The sequence below is a fragment of the Borostomias antarcticus genome (genome assembly GCF_949987555.1).
Source record: "Borostomias antarcticus genome assembly, chromosome: 1".
In the NCBI taxonomy this organism is placed as follows: Eukaryota; Metazoa; Chordata; class Actinopteri; order Stomiiformes; family Stomiidae; genus Borostomias; species Borostomias antarcticus.
The window spans coordinates 55,279,410-55,307,014 of NC_140234.1; the positions used below are offsets into that span (position 1 = coordinate 55,279,410).

At 44.4% G+C, this 27,605-nt stretch overlaps 1 protein-coding gene across 3 annotated transcripts; it reads right to left on the reverse strand.

Annotated features, from left to right (window-relative positions):
• Positions 1-27,184, reverse strand: kiaa0753 (KIAA0753 ortholog). Of its 3 annotated transcripts, none has more exons than XM_084438778.1 (18): positions 27,050-27,184; positions 26,386-26,682; positions 25,946-26,207; positions 21,376-21,485; positions 21,201-21,263; positions 20,891-21,112; positions 20,471-20,648; positions 16,702-16,829; positions 16,427-16,563; positions 16,122-16,298; positions 15,398-15,487; positions 15,207-15,294; positions 14,851-14,922; positions 14,463-14,624; positions 13,500-13,581; positions 13,085-13,205; positions 5,790-6,017; positions 1-1,981 (listed from the first exon to the last, which is right to left on the reverse strand). In XM_084438778.1, the coding sequence occupies exons 1-18, from the start codon at positions 27,173-27,175 to the stop codon at positions 1,828-1,830; spliced, it is 2,697 nt and encodes an 898-aa protein (XP_084294904.1). In that variant the 5' UTR covers positions 27,176-27,184; the 3' UTR covers positions 1-1,827. The 3 variants fall into 3 exon arrangements, with proteins under 3 accessions (XP_084294904.1, XP_084294905.1, XP_084294903.1); XM_084438779.1 differs by having other exon boundaries at positions 14,851-14,919; positions 25,946-26,210; XM_084438777.1 differs by having other exon boundaries at positions 25,946-26,210.
• Between the last annotated feature and the right edge of the window lie 421 nt (positions 27,185-27,605).

Genomic DNA, 27,605 nt, shown 5'->3' on the forward strand with positions numbered 1-27,605 from the left:
AGCAAAATCTTGTGGCCAGATATTTACCCAGCTGCTTTAGCCAAGGCTGGAAATTGTTCCATCTCAGGGAGCTCTTAAGAGGCCATACCAAATTATGACTTAAACTAGATTTGGCCTACTTTTCCACAAAGAAGTACTTTGCTGTTGAGGTTATTAACCATAAAGAGAGACCTGAGAAGGGAGAGAAGCACACACACAATGACCCAATATTAGTGGGTTGGTCTTTTCTCAACATCTGAGGAAAAACAGCAACTGATCATTTGCATTTCAGTCTACAACACAATCAACCTCTACATGCCTAATGCAGCCATGCAAGCCAAGGGCTTAAATTAAATAGTCAATACAAACATGTACGGTAGAGAGGAGGAAACAAGACATTTCAGTTGAAGCAGAGAATTTCTAGGTCAGACTAGCTTGATATTCTTTCCCAGGAATGGGAAACCTCACTTCTGTGTTCAGCGACGCCCTCATGAACCATCTCTTGATAAATTATTAAATTGCAAAGGCTAAAATGTCAGAATAGGGTAGAGCCAAGAGCAAAATCATCTGATGCACTGTCGAACAAAAACATTCAATTTGAATTCGGAGAAGTATCGGCCATCAGTTGAAGTGACCCTGAGGAAAACCAAAAATGTCACACATGGCAATGTGTCACATTAAACGCATCCCTGAGTGTAGAACGGATATGACTAGCTGCCATGCTTGATTAGTCATTCTGTCAGTAATGAAGATAGTCATTCTAAACATCAGAGACAAAAAAACAATCATAGAACAGGGGAAGGTCCTCAGGTCCCCATGTATGGATGTATCTGAATTTCACATAAATATAAAATATAAATCGATATGTCATGGAAGTAGTTGACTCGAACACCAAATTCTAAAAACACAGTATATCAATAATGCATCAGCAAACATGTCTACTTCTAGATCAAACAATTCAATGAACCATAAACCATCACATGAATTTAAAAAAGGAGTAAAGCAGAGAAAAGCAATTTAATTATTTCCCGTGGATGTGCAAGCCATCCAGAGTTGGATCCTGTGTGACGTGACAGAGTCTGTCTGAGTTGTCTGGGGACGGACGAGACCCTTCAACACACTGGGTATCAACCGACACCATTCTGCACCATTACATTACAAAGAATTTGAAGTAAGCCCTCTTTGACACCTATAGATTTCTTTTATTTCAAGTTTTCAACCTCTAAATCAAAATGTTATGGCACCTATGACGTGTGTAAGCCTCTGACAGCCAGCATATAGTATAGACACCCATAAAGCTTGAGAGAGAGAGGGGGTGGGGGGGGGCTGATTCAAAGTGAGCTTATCCAATCAGTCACTCTCTGTCCCCTGTCAAAAGCAGGTCCCCTTTCCAGAGTAGATTCAAAATACACACTCTTCTATGATTTCAATCATTGAGCAGTCCTTTGGCTAACATATGGTTTAGGTGCTGGGGTTTGAATGACCAAACAAGTGAACACAAAGGATTTAGCTCAATGCAGACTATGCAGTAGAATTTTCACTACAAACTACACAGTAGTACTGCCACTACACATGGCTTCCTGTGACCGACAGTATTGTGCAGTCTTCTATACAATTAATTTACTTGAGTATTTCAATGTGGAGATGGATAGCTTGAGTAAATCCTTAGCGAGATTTATAGGCTGAAAAGGGGAGACTGAGACAATAATCTTATAATCCTCTGTAATGCCATAAAGTTCCCTCGATTTTTTTTTACACTGTATTCAAATGAGCAAAATAAACATGAATATAAACAACTCATATGTCTGTGCTCTGGCTCAGAACTGTAGTAGCCATAAGGAGCTGTCCTTATTGGCTGGCCAATGGTGGAATTGAGGCAGGAGGAGAGCGGATTGGCTGGAGGAACTCGGAGGTGAAGACAGCTTCTGCATACTCCTCACACATATCCTGGAACTCTGCAGCCACATCAGCCAGGGCCTCGGACATCAGCTCCTCTGCCAGACTGGGGAGGCAGAGGGAAGGCGACAGACAAACATGAAAGGTTTAGACCCAAAAACGTAATGACATGTTATTATGAAGATTGCTGATCCATCTCTTAGGAAAGATTAAATTGAATAAAAATGAAAAAAATAAAAATAACACTTCACTACAGTACTTAGTCTGATTGGGGGGAAAAAAGATCACAAGTGAACCTGAACAGGACATTTCAAGTTCACACAGTATGTATTTGGAGGTTAAAGGAGTAGTAAAGTGAAAATGCATGTTTAACCCTGTTTTAAGGTTACTTATGATCATATACAATGAAATTGAGAGTTTAAGATGATGATTTGCTGGTGTCCTGTGCATGTGTCTCAGACAGCTCCAGCAGTGAGCAGCAGGTCTCACAATGGGGGATTGTGCCACACACAGACTTTGTGCTGCTTATTAACTACACAGCAGAAAGGCAGAGACAGACATGTAGACAGGCAGACAGACACAGAAAGAGAGAAAGTTGACTGACCCGGCTTCACTACTAAATGAGAATGTCTGGGTGATGGACATGATCTCTGACCCTACATTTTTTTCATACTGCAATGCAATCTCTTTCCCTAACTAGACCAGGTCCAGCCTGGCTTATGGGCTGGTAGCAGCTTGTTTCTCTTCTGGACTGGTTAGTAGGACAGAACCAGCTAGCCATGCCATCGAAATAGCTGTGAACTGAAATGACATGAAATCAAACGTCTGCAAATTTAAGATAGCTCTTGTCACCTGGGCACATCAGTTCCAAAGCTTCCAATGCTAATCCAGCACAATAAGACAGTGATAGACAGTTATAGCTCACAAGATCACAACTGGCATCAGCTTCCTCCCTACTTCTTGAGTCCTGGAGCCTTCTTTAATCTGGGCTCAGATCCAACCCAAATAGTTTCAGTTTTACCTAAGTGAAATGAGAGCCTATTGTCAAGACAGCCAGTTGCTAATCTTAGAAAGTTGCTCTCCTAGCATTCTTTGGAGTGTGCTCAAGTCTTCATGTCAGATGAGCAAGGCTGAATCATCTGCAAATAAAAATGTGTGCGCACAAAATTTCGGCTTTATCTAAACTTCCATCTGGAAGCTTTCTTTTACTCAACTTGCTTCGGTGGAAAGACAGAGTAGCCTACATCACTGCAATATGTGTATACAACTTCGGTGCACACAACTGCAGTTTTATCCAAACTTCCATCTGGAAGCTTTTCCAAACCAAATTTGTCATTAAACATACCGGGGGATGTCTCCTCAGTCATGGTGTTCTCAGCAAGTGTTTACGCAAGCGTTTACCTGGCTGAGTTACTGAAAAGCATGAAACATGCAGAACTTATCCACGTTTCACATGCCTTTCAGTAATTCAGCCAGGTAAACACTCGCGTTTGGAATTACAGGAGGAAGTTGGGTTCAAATTTGGCAATATGAATAATTTGCGTAGATTTTTTTTATGCATTAATATTTCCATATTAATTGTGAGAGTTAATGTTGTACCTTAGTGCAAATGTAAAAGGGACACAGCCTTGACAACTGGTATAGTAGTCGATTTGCAAAACGTGCGTCAGCGTGTCGCAATTAAGTTAGATAGCTGCACCCGGTCAAACCTAACAGTAGGCTAGCCTACTTCAGAAGTTAAGAAAATTATTTTTTTGTATTTATTTAGGCTAAACGTTATCTTGCACCTTTGATCTCTTCAACCCCGTTTCTCACTTGAAACTAGAAAGGGTTGTCAGAGAGCATAGGCCTCTGCGCATTAATGCATTTTGTTGTGAGTTGAAATGGTCTAAGTCACGCCCAGGCTAATAAAATATTTTTTTTCCTAATATCGTGTTTATCTGATTTGTTTCTCATGAATCAGATATTAATTTGTTTTACATGCATACAAATATATTATAATACTGATATCTTAAAGTTGATATTTATTTGAAGCTGATTTGACGCCAACGTTCTTATAATAGGAAAAAATAAATAAAAAAAACATCTTGGAACGCCTGACTATAGGAGAGTCAGGTGTCTTATCCCCTCGGCCACCGGGCAGTACGTTAATCCTGGCAGGAGACAAAGTGCTGAAGTGAAGGAAATGGTTCAAGTATGGCCAAGTTCTGTCCTAATTTTCATTTGTGTATCCGCCCAGTGATTCGGATCCGCTCTAAAATGCAATGGGTTCTAAGTTGGCCCATGCTGCACTCCACCGAGTTTCGCGAAAATCCCTCTGGTAGTTTTTGCGTAATCCTATTAAAGAACGAACGAAAGAACAAAATAAACACAAGCTACAAAATATATACCTCTGCCCTGGTGGTCGCCGGTCACAGAGGACATAAGATTAAGATATTGATGTAAGAAGCATTATGGCTAATCCTATCAGAAGAGATGTCTCTCTTTCTCTCTCGAATCGGAGTGCTGCCTGCCACGCACGCACACACACACAAGAGTAGACTGAATGAAACACTAAAAAGTTTGGTTAAATAAAGAGTCGATGCGTTGCCACAAGTGCAACCAGTCTTTTGCCATGTGATTTACCCTCCGCAGAGGAGCCGCTTTATCCAATAGGCCAGTAAGAAATGCATGTAAACAGTAACCGATCGCCCTGACTGTTGAACAAGCCGCAGGGGTGACTTAGTCAGGCGTAGTCGCTCTCTCTTTCTCTACTCACACAGATTCCCTTTCAGGTACTGAAATTTGCACCGATTGATTTTACGTGAATCGGTACTCGATAATTTAGTCGGTGCCAAACTCTTAAGTACTGCGTGCGTAATCACACAATTCAAGGGGTTTGATGCAAGTGCACTCGACTGGACAGGCTGGCAGACCTTAGACCTTACAGCTACATGGTTACTTTGGCGCCTGAAAAAATAACAATTACTAGACGGCTTGCTCGTGTTTGTTGCTTTCTCTAACAGTGTTTGTTTGGTCTAGGCGAATTATAACGTCATAATGTTAGATTTAGTGGAGGGACTACTGCTTCTTGTGGTGCCAACAGAGAGCTGCCGGCCAGAAACACGCAACGCCACCGAGCGATAATGAGACAATCCCTAGTAAAGGGGCTGCCGGCGTCTCGCCACCAGCCTAAAAATAGATCTAATAAGTCTCACCCCTGAAAACGTCAGATACTTTGTTCTATGGACAGAATGAGACAGTGACAGGAGCACTTAGACTCCAGGGCAAGGTTACAGTTTTGGGATATTACTTTTTAGCAAATAGAATTATTGCATCAATTCTCACTCCCACACATCCGTGAATAGAGGAGAGACATCATTTAATGCTAAACCTTAGTATTGCTCCTTTGGGACTCTTGAGGAAAAAAGGCCAGGCTAGTGTTACTTCCTTGTCTCTCTGAAAGCTGACAATTCAGTACGCTCATACCAGACGCATCTGCATTGCACCAATTTAAGAATTCTGCTATGCTAATGCATGGTGGGTGAAAAACAACAGTGAACACCAGAGACATGCTGGTGATCCTGGCACCAGAGCTAATGTTTAAATATGTAACAGCGGTATCCTGTTTGAGAGTGTGTTGTTTAGCCCTGGGCTAATTATATTCACACATTTCCCACTCAGAAGTGTTCCTCAGGGACTCCTCAGGAGAAACGATGACGTACAACAACTGAATGTGCATAGCCTAGGAAAAACACATCTCAAAAGGACCTGCTAAATTAAACTGGGTTATCAAAAATGGGTAGTATTCAATTTAAATAAATAGTCTAGGTTTTATGAGAAACGCCCCAAAGTATAAATTATTCCATTACTCAGAAGCAGGAGAGGCCTATTTCTTTACCATTTGCATCAACCAACGAACACATGTGACTCACCTGTCTGTGATGGCCCAGGGGTTAAAGCTACCCACGGCCTCGTGGGCCACCAGGCGGAGGTAGGCCTCGCGGTCCTCCTTGTACTGCTGGACGCTCCTCAGCATGCTGGCTGACACAGACAGGCGCGTCCCTCCGCTCCTCTCCCCCAGGGCGGCAGGGCTGCTGCTGGCTGCATCTTCACCTTGTGTGCCCGGGCCCTCCTCCATGAAGCTGGCGTCTGACAGAACACTGTGGGCAAGGAGATGGAAGGAGGCTACTCAAGGTGGGAAAGAGGCGGCAGAGCCGGTACAGCCTCACACAGCCTTTCTATTACCTTGACCCACTATTCAGCCTGTTCCGGTTGGGTACATCCGTCAATGGGAGTTGGGAAGTCAGCAGCACAGACTAACCAACCGTTTTTAGTTTTTTATGGAGGTAAGGGGCCACGGATAACTGCGGGGAAAAGACGCTCGGGAGGGTCAGATATTTGAGGAAAGAGAAAAGAGATTGAGCGAGCTCAAGTACATTGTGATGTTGACCCCTAGTCCTTCTAGCCCTTGCCCATAGGACATTGTGTGTGTATGTGGGGGGTGGCTGGGCAATGTTTATAATCTTCTTTGTGGACAAATCAGCCCGGCTCTTGGCAGCAGCACTAGCTGGGCTACACTGTAGACCCAGCAGCAGCTGAGGCTCACGGAGCAAAGCTCCTCTCCATTGTGCTCCACAGCCCCAAATTCATGCCTTTGCTTCTGGCCCAGCCCCAGATTCTGCCTCTGCCCCGGCCTCACCCACAGCCCAAGCTCTGCTTGGTTCCTACTGACTGCGGTTGCAGGACTTGGCAGGAGTTAATGTACTTGGCCTGCCAGTCAGCCACCATTCCTGGACTACACAGATTTACTCTCTAATGGGATATTTAAGGAACATTGCGGCAACAGCCCTGTCACCCCACCCCCCCTCTCCCCGCTGTCAGGCCAAAATGTGTCCGGGGGAAAAAATGTGTCCGGGTGACGTAATTGAGCTGGTTTATACAATTCAGTTGACTAAAGTGAGTAAAATGGCTGTATTTCTCTGCTAGCTATCTTGTTATTGATCTCAAATATTGGACGTTTCTAATGTATTTGTAATAAAATATGAAAATAATACTCGGACTAGCACGTCTTATTTAGCTAGCTAGTTTGAATATAACTGAATTTAAATACTACACTTATAAAGATAAAATTAGCTTGTTTGTTCAATCATGTTTTAACTAAGATATCTCTGAGAAAAATATTTTTTACAAGGACAGATTTATTTATGTCAACAGCGACCGCAGGAGCTCCATTAGCAACTCGGGAATGCGAGGAATGCGATCGCGTCATGCGTTTCCACAGCAACGATAAGCAATTACGTCACCCGGACACATTTTGTCCCCCGGACAGATTTTGGCCTGACAGTGCCATTGCTGTCCACAAAATAGAATAGTACCCTTAGATATAGAGCAGATCAGAGGGTGTCCGTCCAAGCGTGCCACTGTGGGCATGAACCAGCCTACCACCACAGCCAGAAATCCAAGTGGTAGTAAATTTCTCCAAAGGAGATGATTGATGCATATTTATGAGAGTGAATTTAGCATTTCTGGGTGTGAGCTGGGCAAAGTGATGTGAAGGGTAATATATCCAGTTCTGAACTGCAGCGCTCTCCTCCTTCTGTCTGCACGAGCACCCCCATGATGACTGGGAGAGACAGATAGATACTAATAATCCCTGTAGGGGAAATTTGGGGGTTCAGCAGTGGAAAAAGTACAGCGCAGTGGGAAAAGTACAGCGGAATAGACAGAGAATATTCATAGATAATACACATTCGATTATATAGGATATATATATACATACTCTACGTGCATACATACATACATGCATAGTCTGTATAGATATGGTGTACAGTATGTATGCATGTATGTATGCAGGCAATGGCGGACTGGCCATCGGGACGTTTGGGTCCTCAAGTGGGCCGGGCCCCGCTCAACAAATCGCTCAGCGAATTATGTCCCCTGGCCGCATACAGGGGCGTCATGCAACCCCAAAAACTGAGGGGGCACGAGAGCATTTTTGCAGTTTAAAATCAGGACACAGCACACTACCAGTTGCCACTCAAGCGGTGTGAAATTCTTTTACTCACTTGGCATTGGTCCGAATTATATACTGTATACTGAAGTATGAAGTATATTGAATCTGATATATTGAATAGCCTAATATTTGGAGGACCTGTTCATCAGTTAAGGACAACCTTAATCTAAATGTATGCAAGCAGACCATGCAAACGTGTTTATCTGAGACGAGGCGAGGGGGGAGCTTCCAGGTCCAGTGTTAATTTGGAAGAAACCAAATCCACCAGGAAAGAGGGTGTTTGGCTTTTTGAAAGAGGTTATGGTGGCTTTTCGAGGTGGTCTGACATAATTAAAATAATACTTTCAGCTCAGTAGAGAAAATAATCATAGATCCGCATTGTAAAATGTAATGGTAAACAAACAATAACAGAAATGTAATAAATAAATAAATATAAAAAACATCTTTCAAGTTCTATAAGCTATAATACATACATGCATACAGAGGCGTCATGCTTATTATTAAATGACTGTAATGTAATAAGCATGACGCCTCTGTATGCATGTATGTATCTTTCTAGGCATACTGCCGTTATTTTTTCTTGTAATTTTCTTGACCACAGACAACATGACAGAGAGTTCTGTGAGAAGAAAGAAGTGGTCAACGAATGGTCAGGTGACGTGTGGATGGAGAGCGGTGCAGAGAGAGAGAGAGAGAGGCCTGGCCATCTCTGTGTCTAGCTGCATACCTAGGACTGGAACGAGGAACTAGTTTGTGCTGATAAGACGCTGTGAGGACAAGCGATGACAAGAATTCCAATGTACCTGTACTTGTTACACATGGCAAATAAACGTCCTATTCTATCTCAGGACCCTGACCTGCCGGGAGGTGATGCAATAGAGTGATTGGGAGCGATCGGGTCATAATTACATTAGAGGCAGGGTAACAGCCATCACTGCACCAAAACTACAGAGAGGCTGCTGTAACAACACTGACCTCAGAGAACAACTAGAAGAGGGGGAAGGAGGGAGAGAAATGAGAGCCAGGGAGCACACATCAGGGAGAGGTGAATAAAGAGTGAATAACATCCGAGACCAGAGAGGACCAGTCTGAGTTCTATCCGCAGAGTGGCCTTTGATCTCTCCATCGATTTGTTCCAGGGTGGGGAGGGACGGAAATGTGGTCAGTCTGTCTGCATGATCCATCAGAGCAGAGGGACACTCTGGCCAAGTCTGTGTGCCCCGGCCTGAAAGACACGAAATTTGCCAAACAGCAATTGAAACACGAACACACAATGCGTGTAATGAGCGGTGACGGAACATACGCACAAACGCACGCACGTACACACACACAAAGGTATTTTTGCGGTTGCCGGTGAAACCTCCAGGGGCAGCCAGAAGCAGTGGGAAGCCCACATTCGCAGCACCAAGTCCAAGTGCTCATGTCCATGTCTTGGTCAGGGACAGGACTGGGGAGCGATCTGTTCTAATGCATGTTTCTCTATTGGGGTTCTTTATGGAGGAAAAACCCTTGTGAACACGGGAAGAACATGCAAAAGTACCGACAGCCCTGGGGTGAACATGCCCCCAGTGCCAACAGCGTCCCAAGCTTCCAGGAAACTAACCCAGGACCTTCTCTATGATTTGTATAGCTTTGTGTATTGCAAATACTGAAAGATTTTGAAATTCCACATCTACTACAAAAAATCTATCACAGTTCACAGCATATGCTTTGCATCGCCAACTGAAGTTCTCAATTCAACATTTGTGGCAGAGGCAAATGACAAAACAACTGAAAATGCAATTAAAGGTTGCAGCTCTCTAATCACATCTCAGATAAGAATAGTAATAACTCCTTTGAAGATAGCGTCCCCTTCCCACTGCCCTGGCTGTCTCTCCACCCATCCACCCCTCTCTCCCTTCAATCACGTTCTGAAAGCCCTCTACATCAACAAGCAGGAGAGCGACCTCCAGACTGCTTTTGTGCTTTTTCAATGAGCGAACAAGACCATCAAAGACGACATTGATATAAAAGCACAAGCACAGTGTGTCTTGTGCTTTCGCCAGCTATATGAGCGGTCTCATGCATTCATTGTTTCCTGGTGTGTGCGAGAGCACGTGTGTCTGTCGCCAGCAGTGCAAGATACCGCTGTGCCTCCCCGCGTCGAACAGTGTGAGATGTAAACACAGGTAATCGGGGCTTAAGCACACATAATGAGCTCTCCACACTAATCAGCAGCTGGGCCCACAACTTTAATCACCGCTTTCATCACATCCCAGTAACAGAATGAACACGCAGGAGGATTGACACCCTCTAGATGCCGTCTGGAACACCACCCCAAGGCCTGCATGATTCTCTGCAGCACTTCACAGCACAAACACTGTAAATCGTCCCTCGGACTGCCCTATGAACACTGTGCGAACATAATCTTATTGACAACGATCACATCAATTACTACGGATTTATCCGAGTTCGACCCTTTCCTTCGCAACCATGATGCAGACGTCTGACATCGCTTGTTGTTCATCACAACAAATAAACCTGACTAATTATTGAGCATAGATTAATTGGGACATTTCATTGTGTCTTTAAATAGTGTCCGTCTGTCCTGCAACGACAGCCCAGGCCTTGCTTGCATCGGCTGGAAGTGAATTGATGGGAGGTGCAGCCAAAGGCAAAGGTAGAGGACAGCAGAGCCGTGAATCTAACCGAGAAGTGGCAGAGCCTCGGCCTCGTCTGCTAGACGACACGCATCTTCTCCGCATCCATTCGTTGGCTCAAGTCGGCCGCCTTGATTGGTCGCTCTGCTCCCGGCTCGGAAAATTAGGCGGTCGCTTTTGATGGGTTCGCATCAAAAGCGTTTCTGCGAATGGACTTCGTACTGTATGTAGTCCTGCTCGTCTCCTCTGAGGAGCTGCAGACAGAAACCAATCTGAGAGGCTTCATCCCACCGCAGAAAACTCTAGGCTCCTGAGAGCACTGTGCTGTTATCTCCGACATCGCGTCAAGGTCTCAATCAGACGGTGCCCACGAGAGCCGACAGCTGAAAGCATATCAAGACTCTATTAAAAAAAGAAAATAAATAAATAAATAAAAAAGACTCACTTCGAGTATCGAGGACCGGATCAGGTGTATATATTTTGAAAAAAACAACATGACGGGCAGATTGTGCACATTGGTCCTTGCAGGGCGTGAAGATGAACATAGTGACGGCCATGACAATGAAATATCTGTGGAGGGCCCCAGTTCTAGACCTCTTATGGCACTTTGTCTGTCAGCCCTTAAACGCAGCTGTGCTCAGAACACACAAACTGACGCGCACACCCACACACACACCAGTGGAGGGTGGGGGGTAGAGAATAAGCCTCCATTTGAGTTCAATATTTTTCTTCTCAAAGCGCGTAGCTCACTGAAGTTCTTCTAGAAATCAACAGGAGTAGACAGAGAGAACGTGAACGCATTGAATACACTAACTGGGGATTGGCTGACAGGTGGAATGAGGTAGGCTTATCAAATTGATGATTTGAACACACACTCAGCACAAAACATAATCCTCCTGCTTTCACAGACAAGCATGTACGCTCAATCAAAACTAATGTGTCGCGCCGTCATATTTGGCCCTGACAGATCCTGTCAGAGAGCTGTGAGTGGAAGTAATGTGGCTGGCGCAGGACATTTATCTCCTTTAACACACCAGTGTGACCTGCCAGTCACCGGTGAGCTCTACTGGAGCGTGTAATTCACCAGACTGTCGAAAACCGCACTGAGCTCATTGTTTATCTTCACAGGGGCAGAGAAGCAGTGTTAATGAAATTTCAGTCTCACCAATGTGTCACCTACACCATTTGTCCTTTTTTGTTTTCCTACCTGACTGTTCTTCTTCAGTTTATTATTTTACAAACGTGTGTGAACTACTTTGTAGTTCCTTCTCATTAGAACAATCACCATTTGTGCCTGTGTGACATCACTTCCCTGTCCTGTTCGTCCTGAAACTGACGTCACTTCCTCTCCCACGTTATAAGACTAAACTCCATCCTCCATTGACTCACTCTGTGCGTGGAAAACACATCTCCGTTCAGGATCCGCTTTGCAAAACGTAACATCTGAATAAACCTATTGTTTTTGTTTGAACCAAGTTTGACCGACCACTCAGCGTGTTTTTGAAATCTACCTAAAATGAAGTAAGAATTTTATCCATAGCAGATGGAGCTAGGTGGGCAGTCCTGTCACTGAAGGATCAACCATACCTGAGCCACACTCAGAGATCTTGCCCAGCTTCTGCTACCTTTGCACTCGGCCAGGCAAAAATTGTCTTCGAAGAATCATTTGCAACCAGTCAGTCAGCTCTCGTGATGGGAGATTGAAATAGAAGAGCTTTGCAGACGGATGGGTTGTGAAGGTTAAATCGAGGGAGAGGCAAGTCATGAAAGATGCATTCGGAGCTCAGTAAACGTTCCAGTTGGGCCGAGAACGCTGAATGACGGACTTTAATCTGCTAATGGTGCTGCCAAATCCGCTCCACTAAATCATGCTGACACTTCTGTTCACCCTCTCAACAACTTACTTCCCCCATCAGCTGTTGGCAACCTCGCCCTTTCTTGATCTTCCTCTACTTTCTTCATTAATTGAAGCAGCAGCAGCCATAGCTCTGGACAGGAGATGCGTCTTAGACAAATGGATGTCCTCGCTCTCCATGACTTCCCAGAGATAGCAGACTGAGAAGCGACACAGATTCTGGTTGGAGAGGGTGAGGGAGGAGTTTTGTTCTGAGATTAAGGAGCAGAAAGTTCCCAAGGTAATACACAGCAGTGTGAGCAGCTTTCCGCCTTATTTTTAATTGACCGAGACCTACAGTGAATTGTTTTTGGACAGAGTCGATGTTTTTAATTTTCTAAAATCTAAAGTCTAAAATTGTCCTAGATGACCTCATCCAAAGTCATCCTTGGCAGCCGTTAATTAGTATTGGGAGCCTTTGACTGGGAGCTTGATGGACATGAGAGAGGTTGTGGTGGCATACGGCATTACACTCTGTGATGAGTCAGAATGTCGAGGTACATTTAAATTCATGTACATGCAAATTCCACAAAATAGAATAGCAGTGGTAACATCAGTTACCTAATCCATGTGTCTATGTACACACACTTGAAGTTTAAAAAATGCGGCTCTGCAAAGTCGATCACTATGTTATTCCCAACAAATAACCACGAATGGGAAAGGACCCTGTTGGGCACTCACCCGGTCTCCACAGGCTTCTCTAGGAAGATGTCCGCTGTGGGGGTGTGTCTCAGGGCCGGCTTGGTGAGACTAATGGCTTGGGGAAAGGCTGGCCTGGAGCCTGCCGCAGGCTGCTGGGTCCCTGGGGGGAAACAGAGGGAGATGGACAGTGAACTTGCCCTCAAAAAACTCCCAACAGAGGGAGATGGACAGTGAGCTTGCCCTGAAAGAAACTCCAAACAACACCAACACACTAGCGCCACCTCTAGGACACTAGGAGGTAAGCCATTCAAACGTCAAGCTGTCGCCAATGCAAGTAGGTTGACGCCGAAAGGGAGTTAATAATGATCATTTATACAGAGCTGATGCAGGTGGAGCTGGTGTTTTGGGTGTACAAGGAAGGAAGCGAAAGGGGTTAGTTGGTTCTTCAACTCACCAGTAGTCTCCTCTCTGTCCCAGTAGTAGGGGTCCGAGTATGAGATTGTAGCTATCCGTCTCCTCACTGCCTCCTGGTCTTTCTGCTCAGACACAAGGACATTACAGGACAGGAATTAATTTGCCAGCAGTTGACAAAGGAACATTTCAATAGTCTCTCTGTGCACCTGCGCATCTCGATCAACAAACATACTCCAGGAGCTTGCTCGATCGCCTCGTTGAGAGGGGTCAGGGAAGAATTTTTACAGCTCACTTATCTGGCCCCCGGGTGATTACTGTTTTTTTGCTTCCCTCTGGAATATGTAGGGGTGGGACGTCTGCCCACCTCCCTTGTTCTCTGTAAAGTGCATTGTGTTGCCTCTGGGTATGAAATGCGCTATACAAATAAAGCTTTGATTGATTGATTGATTGAACAAGAACGCCAAACCTCGTCACGACTAGGCCTGCCCCCAACTAAAGATTTCCTGCTCAACTAGAAGTCCTCATTTCAAGCTACTAGTCGACTAGTCGTTCCTTTATTATTATGATTATTATCATTATTATTCATATAACCTTACCAAACACACAGAGCGAGCGGCAGCAGCCGTCTCAGCAAAGCGGTAGACTAATTCTCAATGTGTCGGCATTCGGCAACACAGCAAGGAGACTGAACAACATTTTATTATTTTTGAGGATTTAGAGGGTTTTTTTCTTTCTGCGAGTAAGCGACTAATGAAAACTTGCTCGACTAGGACTCTTCTCGTCAACTAACGTTAAGTCGACTATTGGGGGGCAGCCCTAGTCAAAACACATAGGAGGTGGCCCCGCTATATCTCCGACAGCCCAGCCAGACCAAAGCTGTCAGCGTCTCACAGGGAATGCATGCATGAACAGCATGACACGGCGGCAACGTGCCCTTTCAGACGCCGCCGTGACCTTTTCCCCTCCCTTCTCACCGCCGTGACCTTTTCCCCTCCCTTCTCACCTCCATCTCCTCCATCCTAAGCAGCATGCTCTCCAGGGTGGGGAGCCGGAGCCGTCGCTGGGCCTGCTCCTCCGTCAGAGGGCCTGCTTCTCCGTCTGTCTCGGCCGCCCGCTCCGTCTCCTCCAGCAGAGCCTCGCTCAGCCGCTCGGCGCTCTCCGCCGCCTGCGATGGGGGGGCAACCACAGAGGATGGGACACAGAACAGGAGCTGATGCAAGTCACTGTAATGTTAAAAAACTGAGAGATGACACGTTAACGCCAGCACGGATGTTGGACGTGTCTTTGAAGGGAATGGTTCTTGTTGTGTTAACGCCGTTTGATTAAGAATTCAGAGTTCCCTCTCCGTGCTGCATGGAGTGATGGTGGAGAGAGATGAGGGCGTCACTAACTGCGTCTGCAGCCTGGTCGGACCGGCGGTGCCTCAGCGATGACCTCTTCCTGTCCCAGGTCTCCCCCGTCTGCTGGAGTACACAGGTGGAACAAGCTGTTAACTCATGATTCCTACCTCTCCCACCCCCTCCTGTACATCACTGTCCCACTCGGCGCATAAACAATGCCCACTCGTCAAAAACTCCCGGTTTTGCCCTAACACCAGTTTTAAGGTAACATAAATCGTGGACTACCTGCTGGATAGGTTTTTCTGTAGCAAATGAGACGTATTGATTTCCTCTCTCTGGCTTGCTGTTGTGGTGCAGTCAGGGTAGGACACGCAGTGGGGAAGAGAGAGCTGGGTTGTTATAGCTACCTGAGCCTGGTCCAACAGCGGCTTCAGCCTCCCTCTGGCTTCCTGCTCTGCTCCCTCCGCCCACTGGGTTGGTGAGCCCATGTTAGCCCTGAAGAAACAAACACACACTCAAACACGTACATACACACACATACAGTGGGTATAGATAACTAACCACACAATGAGAAAACCACAGCCGGCCACATCTGCACCTCAACCCCTGGATGCGTTCTGCTTCCTCTTTACTCAGCTGGTCCAGCTCTCTCAGTCTCTGCATGGTCATCCTGTCCAGCCAAGCTTGCCTGGACCATAAATCACCGTACAACACAGTAAGGTGGCAATTAGGAACGATTTTTAATCTTTACCACTAAAAGCAAGCTGCAGGCACGTTATAATCTGTAACCCGCAATTGCAGCAATTAAGATTTGATTAAGTAGAGTACATTTGTGAAACACTCAATCAATATGTTCCTGCAGTATGTACTTGATGAAGTGCAGGTACTGTTATCGATCACCATGCTACAGGGAAAAATTATATTCCCACTGTCCCACCTGGATTTAATTTATTGAAAGGATTAACTCTGGGGCTTCAGGCAAATGGGCTCTGACATCAGAGTTATCCTAATTACAAAAAATGTGTCAAATCATTAATACTCAGTTCCCATGGTTTTCTGTTAACTCATTATTTACCCAGTTCCCTCCAACTAAGTATATTTAATGAAAACGGCACAAGCGAGTCATATAAGGCCATGCAGCGCAACAGACAAAACAATCAATTATTCTAATGTTTTAACCAAAACTGGAGAGAAATCACTGCCGCATTGCAGATAATAATGTATTTAAATCCAGAACATTGTAGTCCCTATATTAGTTCCTCCCATGCGCTATTCTAAGGTAGAAGGTCAAAGTGAGCACAAGGGCTGGAGGTGGTTCTGACCTGAGAGCTTCACTCTGGGCTTGTCTTTTCTTGTCCGTGGTCAGTCCCTGTCCTGCTGCCAACCCCACTGTCTCCTCCTGCTGCTGCTGCTGCTGCTCTGGGGGGGTTGGGGAGGAACAGGAGGGCTTCAGGGGGGAGAAGAGGCACCGAGGCTCTGGCCTCGTCCTGTGAGGGGAGCTGGAACAGACAGCAGAAGATCATTTATTAAGAGAGAGACAGCGAGAGAGAGAGAGAGAGAGAGAGAGAGAGACAGAGAGAGGGAGGGAGAGAGAAGGAGATAGAGATGGAGATATCCATGTGCTCACCGATGTTGAGGAGGAGAGTGGGGTGATGTAGGTATCCAGGGGACAGAGGCCTCTCTCTGTGGAGGCTGGTTGACTCTCAGCCTGGAGGCCACTGTGGGTTGCTGGAAGCCTGTGTCCCGCACATGGGCACCTGGCTTCTGGACAGAGAGGGTGACATAACACAGTGTATAACGGCATCTTGGGTATGGATGCGGCACGTTACTCTTTTTATCTATGAAAACGACCTTCATTCTTGCCTAGTGTGGTTCCGGAATGCGTGGTGGTTCAGTTCCTACCTGCGCTCCTTCCCTGAGTTCTCTCTGCTGGACCAGGCTCTCCAGGCCAGCCCGGAGCACCTGACTGCGGTCCTGAGGCTGGCCAGGAGGAGGCTGACTGGATCGGAGGGGCTGGAGGACTCTCCTACCTGATAACACACGAGAACAACACTCATAATCATAGACGCCATCTAACCTAACATTTATTCTCATGATTGAACCAGTTAAACAGTGTCTTAACAGGGCCTTGAACATAATGAGTAATCTGCATAGTATGCCAGACAATACCAAAGTGGTTATGACCTTTAAGTATACACACTCTCTCGACAGGCAATTATCTGGCCTACTACTTCCCAAACAGACAGAACCCCGCTGGCTGTTGAAGTATGTGGTGCTGGGGCTCGTACAAATGTTACCAAGGCAACAAAGATGCAGTTGAAGCTCATGGTGTGCGGTGCTGCACTCTCCCACAGGGGGGCCTCTCTACCCTGCAGGACCAAGCCATTCATGAACACAGTGAGCTGCAGGAGAGCAGGTGTGCCAGAGTACCAGGCTCTCAAATCCATTCTACTCTCTCTGGGCACAGAGCCTAATTAAATTCCACTCTGGCACTGCGATTTTGGCCTAGTAGGTCGTAGGAATTATCCTGAGCGGTTCAAATTGAGATTTCAACCGCGGTCTGCGGTTTTAGCGCTGTTTTTTTTTTTGTAGTTTAGTAGTTTTACACTACATTTTATCTATATCCTGTGTGTGTAGCCTAGTTGTGGCCTACATTATTCGTTTTTATCAAACGAAATACATTAAATAAATGAGGGTACAGGAATGCAATGGTGCGCGCAGCACACAAACAGGCAGATCATTTGACATAGTAAAATGATAATAAAACAATTAGGCTACAGATATAAAGGGACCTAAAGGGCAAAGGCAATGTTTGCTGTGCACTTAAGTAAGCTTAGGCTAGGCCTAACACATTATACATATATACCAAACGCTTAGTGCCGTGCATTTATTAATCGAATAGCCTATGTCTATAGGTGTATTTGACAGTCCTGGAAAAAGCCCTGATAGCCTACCAAAATGAAAAGAAAATCCTTAGTGGCCACTGTTGTCTGAAGTTTGTTATTGTATTTTGCTTTTAGTTTCTATGCCCCCAACCTCTGGAACACCCTGCCGGAGTGCCTAAGAAGGGCCGAAACAACGGAGGTCTTCAAGCGAGATCTCCAGACGTACCTTCTCGACCTAGCCTACAATCACTAGCCAGGACCTTGAGACACAGAAAGGCAGCTTCAAACCTACCTGTGAATCCTCTGTATACATAGGTGTATTTTCTGCTATGCACTGTATGTATATCAAGTAGTGTACAGAAGCTGGTTACCCTGAAACAGGCTTGTTCTGTTCTGACATCTGTGTTGCTTCAATGGCTCAGCGTGCTACTAACCGTTTTCTGCCTCCCCTAGTGCCTCTCTCTCTCTCTCTCCCTCCTATCTTCTAACCAGGTCCAGTGGATGCCCCACTGTTGCCCGCAAACCACCCTGAGTTCGATTGATACCCCCGTGTCAGCTGTGGATGTTGTAGTATTTAGTAAGCAGAGACACAAAATGAAACTACATTTAAGACACAAGACAAGGACATAAATTATAGATCATCTGTAACAAAGAGGTGAGTTTTAAGCTGTGCTCTAATAGAGTCCAGGGTGGTGGCGGACTTGATGTTCAGAGGAAGCTTGTTCCATAGCCCAGGTGCCATCACAGAGAATGCACGGTCTGGACAAATATTTAGAATTAGTTAGACAAATATATTCCAGGAGCTTGCTCCAGGTTGCCTGTTTTAATATGTTGCTTTTATGGCTGTGTGCTACTAACCCTGTTCTGCCTTCCCTCTCCCTAGTGCCTCTCTCTCTCCCTCCTATCTTCTAACCAGGTCCAGTGGATGCCCCACTGTCACCAGCAGACCTCCCTGAGTCCGATAGATACCCCTGTGTCTGCTGTGGATGTGGTAGCATTTAGTTAACACACACACACATACACACAGACATACACCAGCCCACTTCCGGCTTTAGGCCTGGGCCATAGCAAACACACACCAGTATTTGCCATGTCTCTCCTATGTTGTCTTTTAGCTCCTCTTACTCTGAAAATGTAATTGAATGTAATTTATTGCTTTATAAATGTTCTTAGCCGGTAGACAAACATACTCCAGGAGCTTGCTCGATCGCCTTGTTGAGAGAGGTCAGGGAAGAATTTTTACAGCTCACTTATCTGGCCCCCGGGTGATTACTGTTTTTTTTGCTTCCCTCTGGAATATGTCGGGGTGGGTCGTATGCCCACCTCCCTTGTTCTCTGTAAAGCGCATTGTGTTGCCTCTGGGTATGAAATGCGCTATACAAATAAAGCTTTGATTGATTGATTGATTGATTGATTGATTTTGTGGCCTGTGTGTAGTTGTAGCCATACCTATTATTCCTACAATGAAGTAGGCTACACCACCACCATTTAAGACACGAAAGCGGCAGGCAGATTGGACATAGCCTATCCTATATGGTCAGTTTCATTTACCACTGTCTACACAGCTGAATGCCAATGTTAATTTTTAAATGCATAATTGCAAATAGCCTACGTGATTTTTACTAATGGGAATACATTTCCATTTGAAATTGATAAACTTATTTCGAATATCATTCTCGTTCTGCTCCGCGCAATGCGTTCCTTCGACTTCGTGGACGTAGTCCTAATCTATAAGAATCTCCGTTTACTAGTAGATACATTTTTACAATGATAAGGCTAGACGTATTTTCTATCTCAGTCGACGGTGGAATATTTATTTGACAGCCCTTGGAAAGCCCCATGGAACATAGGCCTAATAAAATGAAAAAACCTTAGTGACCGCGGTAGATGCGGTCATCTGTAAAGCGCCGCGGTCTGCTTCACAGGACCGCAAACCGTGACAGCCCTAGTAGGTCGCCCACACTGTAGAGCACAAAGCCCCTCAGGTGATTTCCTGAGAAATGGGATATGGAGCGATTTTCCCTTCATTGAGAATGAAGGAGCAAGATAAACAAGGATATACTGTAAGGCACAGGGAAGAGGAGATGCTTTTAAGGGAGGCATGTGGGGAAATCTAGTTTTTGAAGGGATTTTTTTCACAAAAACTTATGATCATATACAATGGTTCAGATCAAAACGTTGACAAAACTAGCACTTTTGAGAAAGTCTGATAATTGCTCTACCACCGTTTAGGTCATACAATGGATGTGGGTGGGCACCATGAAAAATCATTCAAAAAACATGTTAAACTCTCAATTTCAAAGACAAGAAACTCACCGAGGTGTTGCCTCTTGTCTTTGAAATCGAGTTTAACGTGTTTTTTATTTTAATGGTGCCCACCCACATCCATTGTATGACCTAAACGGTGGTAGAGCAATTATCAGACTTTCTCAAAAGTGCTAGTTTTGTCACCTTTTTGAACTGAACCATTGTATATGATCATAAGTAACCTTAAAACGGGGCTAAACATGCATTTTCCCTTTACTACTCATTTAAGAGTGTGGTTTAAATGATTGCGCAAACATGAAGACGCAGAAGTTTTCCCCTCGTGGAAACCCTGCGTGGTGCATGAAATTAGTTATGTATCCGATGAGGATGAGAAATGAGTCTGGGAAGTAAGAGCAGATTATTATCCCATTATCAGAATGCGAAGATGATTTCCCTGCCACAGCCGAATGAGAAAGCATCAGTCCGTATCTCTGGGTGCTGAGTCATTCAGTTTGATGGAACAGCTGCTCAGTGCTCACCAGGGAGGCTCCTTTTTGTGCCAGCAGCTCTACGAGCCCCTCGGAGACCCCTGGTGGCAGGACCCCTGGCTGCGCGGGGAGGCGACTTGCTACGGTGCGGGGAGTGCTGGCGTGCAGGAGGGGAGCTGCGTGCTTGGGCCTGCCTCCTCTCCTGCTTACTCAGCGCCGAGTCTAGGGTCTGAGACACACAGACAAGAGCAGGACATCAAACACATGCCGCAAGATTAGATTTGAGAAAGCAAACAAGCCTGCAATAAACATGTGAACTATGTGGGTTACTTCTCATTCCTACATGTACAGAATCCTAACATTATTCCCAACCATTCATATCTGTCAGGAAATAAAAACTTTTCCCCATTGGTCTAGTGTTATGTAATGAACATTAGGTGAAAGGCTAGACTGCATGCTCCTCTTCCTGACCTCTAGCTTCTGCAGGATGTCCAAAGCAGTCTCGGGCACCGCCGAGCCCTGGCCCACCTCCACTTTGGCAGAGCACAGAGAGAGCTGGCGAATCAGCTGGCCCAGCTCTTTGTAATGGGAGGGAACTCTACCCTCGGACGGGCCAGATAGCTGGCTGGTGAAGACCTGCATGGCCCTGACCGCGCCCCTGTGGGCAGCTGCCAGTCTGTCCATGGCGCTGGACTGGGAAGGAAACGAAGGACATTACATGCTCTGCCATATTTGATTATCAAAAAACGTCTGTTTTGTGTAAGTCGAGGGCAACTATTACTTTTTTCGTGTGGCGAATCTTTTGAGAACGCAGCTTCTCGATATCCTCTTGGATCTCTTTCACCTGCATTACAACAGACAGGATGTTTTAAGGAACAGGTGTAAAGGGACCGGTTATGTAATGGTATCCATCTTCCTCTAGCGAGGTTTGAAATGTCAGGGTGGTAGACGGAGACCTGCTGTTGTAGTACGTAGATGATTCGCGCTGAGCGTGCTGCCTGCTCCTGCCTGCGGACTTCCACCCTGCGTTGCTCATCGGGCTCCAGGGGCTCCTCCGCCATCCCATCTGGAATTCACAGCATCGATGGTCTTAATGTGATCCCTCCCTCGCAAACGTGTCAAAAGGCATCCTCGCACTGCTAATCTGCCATAAAGGTCACTACTATACTGGTGTATTCATCTGCACAGATTATATGGCTGTAATAAGGCAGTTTAGCACTTTTAATGAAAAAAGTAACCGGAAATCAGACATCACACACAAGTGAACTTACGGGCACAGCTGAAGATGTAATGCTTACTTTACCTTACCATGACATTAGATGAGATGTAATGCTTAATTTACCACATTTAGCTTTTGATTTTGCGGTGTCTTCATGATTTGGATTATCTTCTTTTTCATTAATAATTTCAACAACTTTTTCCTTTGCTCGTTTGTTTGGGTTTTTATCTATGATCTGAACAAGGAACCAGTGTTTCCTGTGGAATTGATCTCTTGGTGTGGTGGTGCCAAGCTGAAGACAGCCAAAATAAAGAGGATTTCTATACCAAAGCGGGGGTCTGGGCTTCCTCCCCCCAAAAAGTTTCAGAGACCTAGTTTCCTGTATTTTGGTGACTTTTAAAGAATGAAAATAACAAAATCGTGAGACATATATAATTGAAAAGTATACTGAAGTACTAAAGTATACTGCATGTTTAGCCTACATGAAATATCCTTTCTTTAATTTTGAGTTATGGGGTGAGAATAATAGATAGAATTAAAGCTGCTTCGCAGCGATGAGGCGGGGCCAGGCAATTTCCGACAAGTTTAGGAGCAATAAGCGAGAGAATAGGACAACAAGAAAGTTGACATTCCAATGTTCATTTTGTACATTCGTATCGTAAAACATTTGTAAAACATTTTGATGCATTGTAAGCTCGATTTTGATAATTCAACAATGGTCAATGAGTTTGTGAATTACAGTCTGAAGATCCAGTGTAGCAAGTTTGGTGTTAATTGATTGAAAAATGTTGGATGAGATATGTTTCAAAAATTAATTTATGTAAATTAATAAAAATTAATTTATGTTTATTAATTTTTACAGGTTTTGTTTGCTTTTCTTCATAATTGAACATTAACTTCAGCAGCTGTGTACTCAGTCAGTTGCCAATCAATCGATTTAGTCATTGTAATCCTCGGCGGGGGTTGGGTAGGGTTGCCAACAGCGATGTCTCCGATTCGTGGAGCTTGTGTTGGATTATGGGTAACGTAGTTTTCTCTGTATGAAGTGTTGGTTTCAGAGGACAGAATTAAACATATTTTAAAAAATTCAATTTTTGAGATAAAATTCTAAAAAAAAATCATACTACATCTTGGATATGTGGCTAATGTTGTCACTTTTTATGAGGATGATCAGCCATTGATTTGGCGAGAATAAATAGGAACTATATACAGAACTGTTAACAGTAAAACTTTTTGATGTGCTGTGGGCTCAATTTTTCATATTTCAAAAATCTGTGAGGATCGTTTGGTGAGGACAGTCTGAAGATACAGTAGATCAATTTTGGTGTCAATTGAACTAAAAATGTGGGAGGAGATAGGTTTGATAGGTTTTACAGTTTATGAAGAAATCAGAGTGATGGACTTCAAAATTCCTGCAAGGTCAAAGCGTATGAAAGTTTTGTCTCACTTGGGCCTACATTCACGTGGTGGTTTTACAGTGATAGCACCTATGGCTGATTTGTTATGATTTTTTTAAGTTTTAAACTTTAGACTGTTGCTGTAGCGCCACCTTCAGGTTTATTGACCTACAATGCAGGTTGAGGACTTTGGGTATACTACTGGAGCTATGTGCAAATCTTGGTGATTTTTTGTCCACGGGAAGTTAGACTTCAGTGGAAGATGGAGAATAATAATAATAATCAAAATTCCTGCAAGGTCAGAGTGTATGAAAGTTTTGTCTCACTTGGGCCTACATTCACGTGGTGGTTTTACTGTGATGGCACCTATGGCTGATTTGTTATGATTTTTTAAAGTTTTAAACTTTAGACTTTTGCTGTAGCGCCACCTTCAGCTTTATTGACCTACAATGCAGGTTGAGGACTTTGGGTTTAGTACTGGAGCTATGTGCACATTTTTGTGATTTTTTGTCCACAGGAAGTTAGACTTCAGTGGAAGATGGAGAATAATAATAATAAGTAAAACATTTTAATGCATTGTAAGCTCAATTTTGATAATTCAATAATCTGGTCAATGAGTTTGTGAATGACAGTTTGAAGATCCAGTGTAGCAACTATAGTATTAATTGATTGAAAAATGTGGGTCACAGGTTTTGTTAGCTTTTTTTTTTCATAATTGAACATTAACTTCAGCAGCTGTGTACTCAGTCAGTTGCCAATCAATCAATTTAGTCATTGTAATCCTCGGCGGGGGTTGGGTAGGGTTGCCAACAGCGATGTCTCAGATTCGTGGAGCTTGCGTTGGATTGTGGGTAATGTAGTTTTCTCTGTATGAAGTGTTGGTTTCAGAGGACAGAATTAAACATATTTTAAAAAATTCAATTTTTGAGATAAAATTCTGAAAAAAATCATACTACATCTTGGATATGTGGCCAATGTTGTCACTCTTTATGAGGATGATCAGACATTGATTTGGCGAGAATTAATAGGAACTATACAGAACTGTTAACAGTAAAACTTTTTGAAGTGCTGTGGGCTTTATTTTTCATATTTCAAAAATCTGTGAGGATCGTTTGGTAAGGACAGTCTGAAGATACAGTAGATCGATTTTGGTGTCAATTGAACAAAAAATGTGGGAGGAGATAGGTTTGATAGGTTTTACAGTTTATGAAGAAATCAGAGTGATGGACTTCAAAATTCCTGCAAAGTCAAAGCGTATGAAAGTTTTGTCTCACTTGGGACTACATTCACGTGGTGGTTTTACAGTGATAGCACCTATGGCTGATTTGTTATGATTTTTTTTAAGTTTTAAACTTTAGACTGTTGCTGTAGCGCCACCTTCAGGTTTATTGACCTACAATGCAGGTTGAGGACTTTGGGTATAGGACTGGAGCTTTGTGCAAATTTTGGTGATTTTTTGTCCACGGGAAGTTAGACTTCAGTGGAAGATGGAGAATAATAATAATAATAATATAGGCAAATACAATAGGGTTCCGGCAGCTACGCTGCCTGGCCCCTAATAAATAAATAGAATAAATAGAATGTTTTATTTAATTTAAAAAATTATGTTTGATGCCCATTGATGCTTAACTGCATACTCATTCCTTCTAAATCATCACTCTTTCTAATCTCTCATCCTGCCCTGTCCCCTTCCTTCTCCTCTCTCTTCTCCTGCTCTCCTCTCAACAACCGCTATCCTCTCCTCTCTCACCTGTCCCTCAACTCTGTGCTGGTCCTGTCTTCTACCACAATCACTGCCTTTTTTACATAGCTTACATAAATAATAGGCTAGATTAGGCTACGCTTAACTGATATTTTGTTGCATTTGCTGTTGCTTTGACTGGCACTTTTAGGTGGCTGGAGGAACATTAACGCAAGCTAGCGTCGTTAAACTTTTGGTTCAGCCAGCCAAAAAGACGGTCGCTCAATCAGTCAGTCAGGGCAGCGCCTCTGATTCGCATGTTGTACTGTAGGTACTCGCGCTTGTGGTGTGGGCCGTCTCCTTGACAAATTATGCTTGCTAACTGACAGACAGCAGCGCATAAACTATGTAGATGGAGGCTCTTTCAGCTCCACTTCGGCTCAAACATAGGCTAGGCTACTGGGTGTAGCTCCACGTCGTGTTTCTACACTGTATTTTTTAGATAACGTTACATATTTATCACACTTCAACTATAGGCCATTTTTAACTTGTCCGATCAGACAACTGCATGAGGCACTTGCCCGAACAGAGTTTACTGGTCCGGGGGTATCTATAGGCTAGCCTACCTGACTGCTCTCACTTCATTTCACCTCACTCGTCCTCCCGGCTTCAACCAGGGGAAAAAAACCGCTAACGTTACATACAAGCGGCTCGCTGTCTGTCGCACGCGTGCTACAGGGCAAATAAATTAATCGCAGACTTTTTTTTTTCATAGCACGTGCAACATATATGTCGCAATGTACAGCCCTGCTGAAGTGGCTACAGTTTCCACAGAACAAACGCCGTCTCAAACACACCTGACATTTAGGTTTAAAGTGGTTTAAAGGTGGCATATTTTAGGTCACCAGACCTTTCTGATGGCTTGCCATTTTTACACACAAATATAAGCTGACTCAGAGGTCTTTCTGTATGTAAAGACTTACGTCTTTAAAAAGTATTAAAATAGTTGCGATTAGAACTGTGTGGTAACCCTACATTAATGTTGTTGAATAATACATCAATAATTGGTCTACAATATCACACTTATGGACCTTGTTTTCCTACAAATCTTGCATGGCGTTCTTGTGTTAATGGTAGTGGTAAGCTTAGCTAATGTGATGTGTTGTAACCTAGGTTTTAAAACAGAAGCATCGGCATCATGATAAACATTGCCTTTCTCTCTGTGTTACCTCTGTTAGCCAGCTGCTCTATTCGCTGGATGTAGATGGCCAGCTCTCTCTGCAGCCTGCGGATCTCCTGGCTGAGCTTGGGCTCCTGGCTGCTGCTGGTCTGCCCTTGGCCAGGGTCTCTGGTTGGGGGAGACTGGTCGTGATCAGGCCTGGGGGGCACAGACAGCTTCTGGGGAGTGTACACCAGCACTTTGGCTTCACCTCGGGTCATCTCCTCTCTTGAGCCAGTAGCCTTTGACCTCCCTTCCCAAGAGCCCATTCTCTGCTTGGAATAGAAGATTTGTGAGGGTTACTAATAGGTACAAATGTAAACAACCGGGTCTTAATGGGTCTTAATTAAGTATCCAGTATAAGATTCAGTACCAAACTGAGAAATATATTTACTTAATTCATTCTCGTCATCACAGTAACATTCCTGATTCACACATCATTGTATTAACCTGCGGCAGGTCATCAGTGCATTTGTTAGGTGGGGAGTTTTTTGGCTGCTGTGGTCTAATGGGGGAGTTGGTGAGTGACTCCTGCTGTTTCCGCCTCAGGTCCCTCTTGGCCAGTCGGACAGCAGCCAGCAGACGCTCCTCGGAAAGCGCAAGAAAGCGTATGGAGCTCCTGGTGCTGTCCACATCCTCCCGCTCCTCACCTCGAGGTTTGAGCCTCTCGATCACAATGGCAGCCGGTCGGCCAACTCTGGTGGCACGGTTGTAGGGATTGGCTGGTATAGCCTCATTGAACAGTAACTGTATACAAAGATGGATAGGTAAACAAAGAACTGTCACTTACCCAGTCTTAATATAATTTAAGCATGTCTTTATGTAGGAAACTAGCAGCCCTCTCACACTCACTTGCAGACAGCTAGGAAGTTAGGTAACATAGTTACTCATGAAGTTAGCAATAGAGCCAATCCAGCATAGCTAGTATAAGTGCTAACACACACTGCTTAGCTAGCTAACTTGCTAGCTAACGTTAGCTAGCTTTCTGAAACGTTGACAACAATGTAAACACTTGGTCTGGACAGCTACCAGCTAACGTTACTAGCAAGGTAGCTGCAGGGCTGTGGACAAGCTAACTTTATGTATGCTAGCTAGCTAGCCTAACGTTAGTTACCTGAGTCTGCAACCGAGTACCACCGAACTGATCCGGACCTGGACCGACTGTAACCCAGCTTTTGGCTTGAACTCGCTCTCCTAAGGTCATCTTGGCTTCCTTCACAAACGTTGCGGGCATAAACATGATACTTAGCGGCTTGCCATCGCCAATCAGCCTTTACTTTGCTAGCTATCAATCTAATCAGTTTCAAACGCCGCCATGACAACGAGACGCTACGCCTTTTAGAAAAACGGAAAGGGCATTTTCAACCTACGGAAAGTCGAAAGTGTCATGTACCACCACTTCGGACCCGTTCTATTAATACATCCATGCTTCGGACCCAAGTAATCCTTCGAACCATAATCATGTAACTATAATAAGACAGTACAGTTGATGTCATTTAATTTGGCTTTGAATGTTAATATGTTTCAATAATTGCTGTATTTATTGTTTCAGGCAGAGATTAAATCCAGTACAGATTATGATACATTGTTTGTATTTTGCAGTTGCAGTGCATTATCCTGTCTGGTCTTTGCACCCAGTCTAATGTCTACCCATCAGTATGCACTAATTT

Coding starts and splice junctions, on each gene's coding strand:
- kiaa0753 (XM_084438777.1), bottom strand. CDS start 27,175: ATGTTTATGCCCGCAACGTTTGTGAAGGAAGCCAAGATGACCTTAGGA. Junction 26,683..27,049: donor GTACTCGGTTGCAGACTCAG/GTAACTAACGTT, acceptor CTTTGTATACAG/TTACTGTTCAATGAGGCTAT. Junction 16,299..16,426: donor CACTCTCCTCCTCAACATCG/GTGAGCACATGG, acceptor TGTCTGTTCCAG/CTCCCCTCACAGGACGAGGC.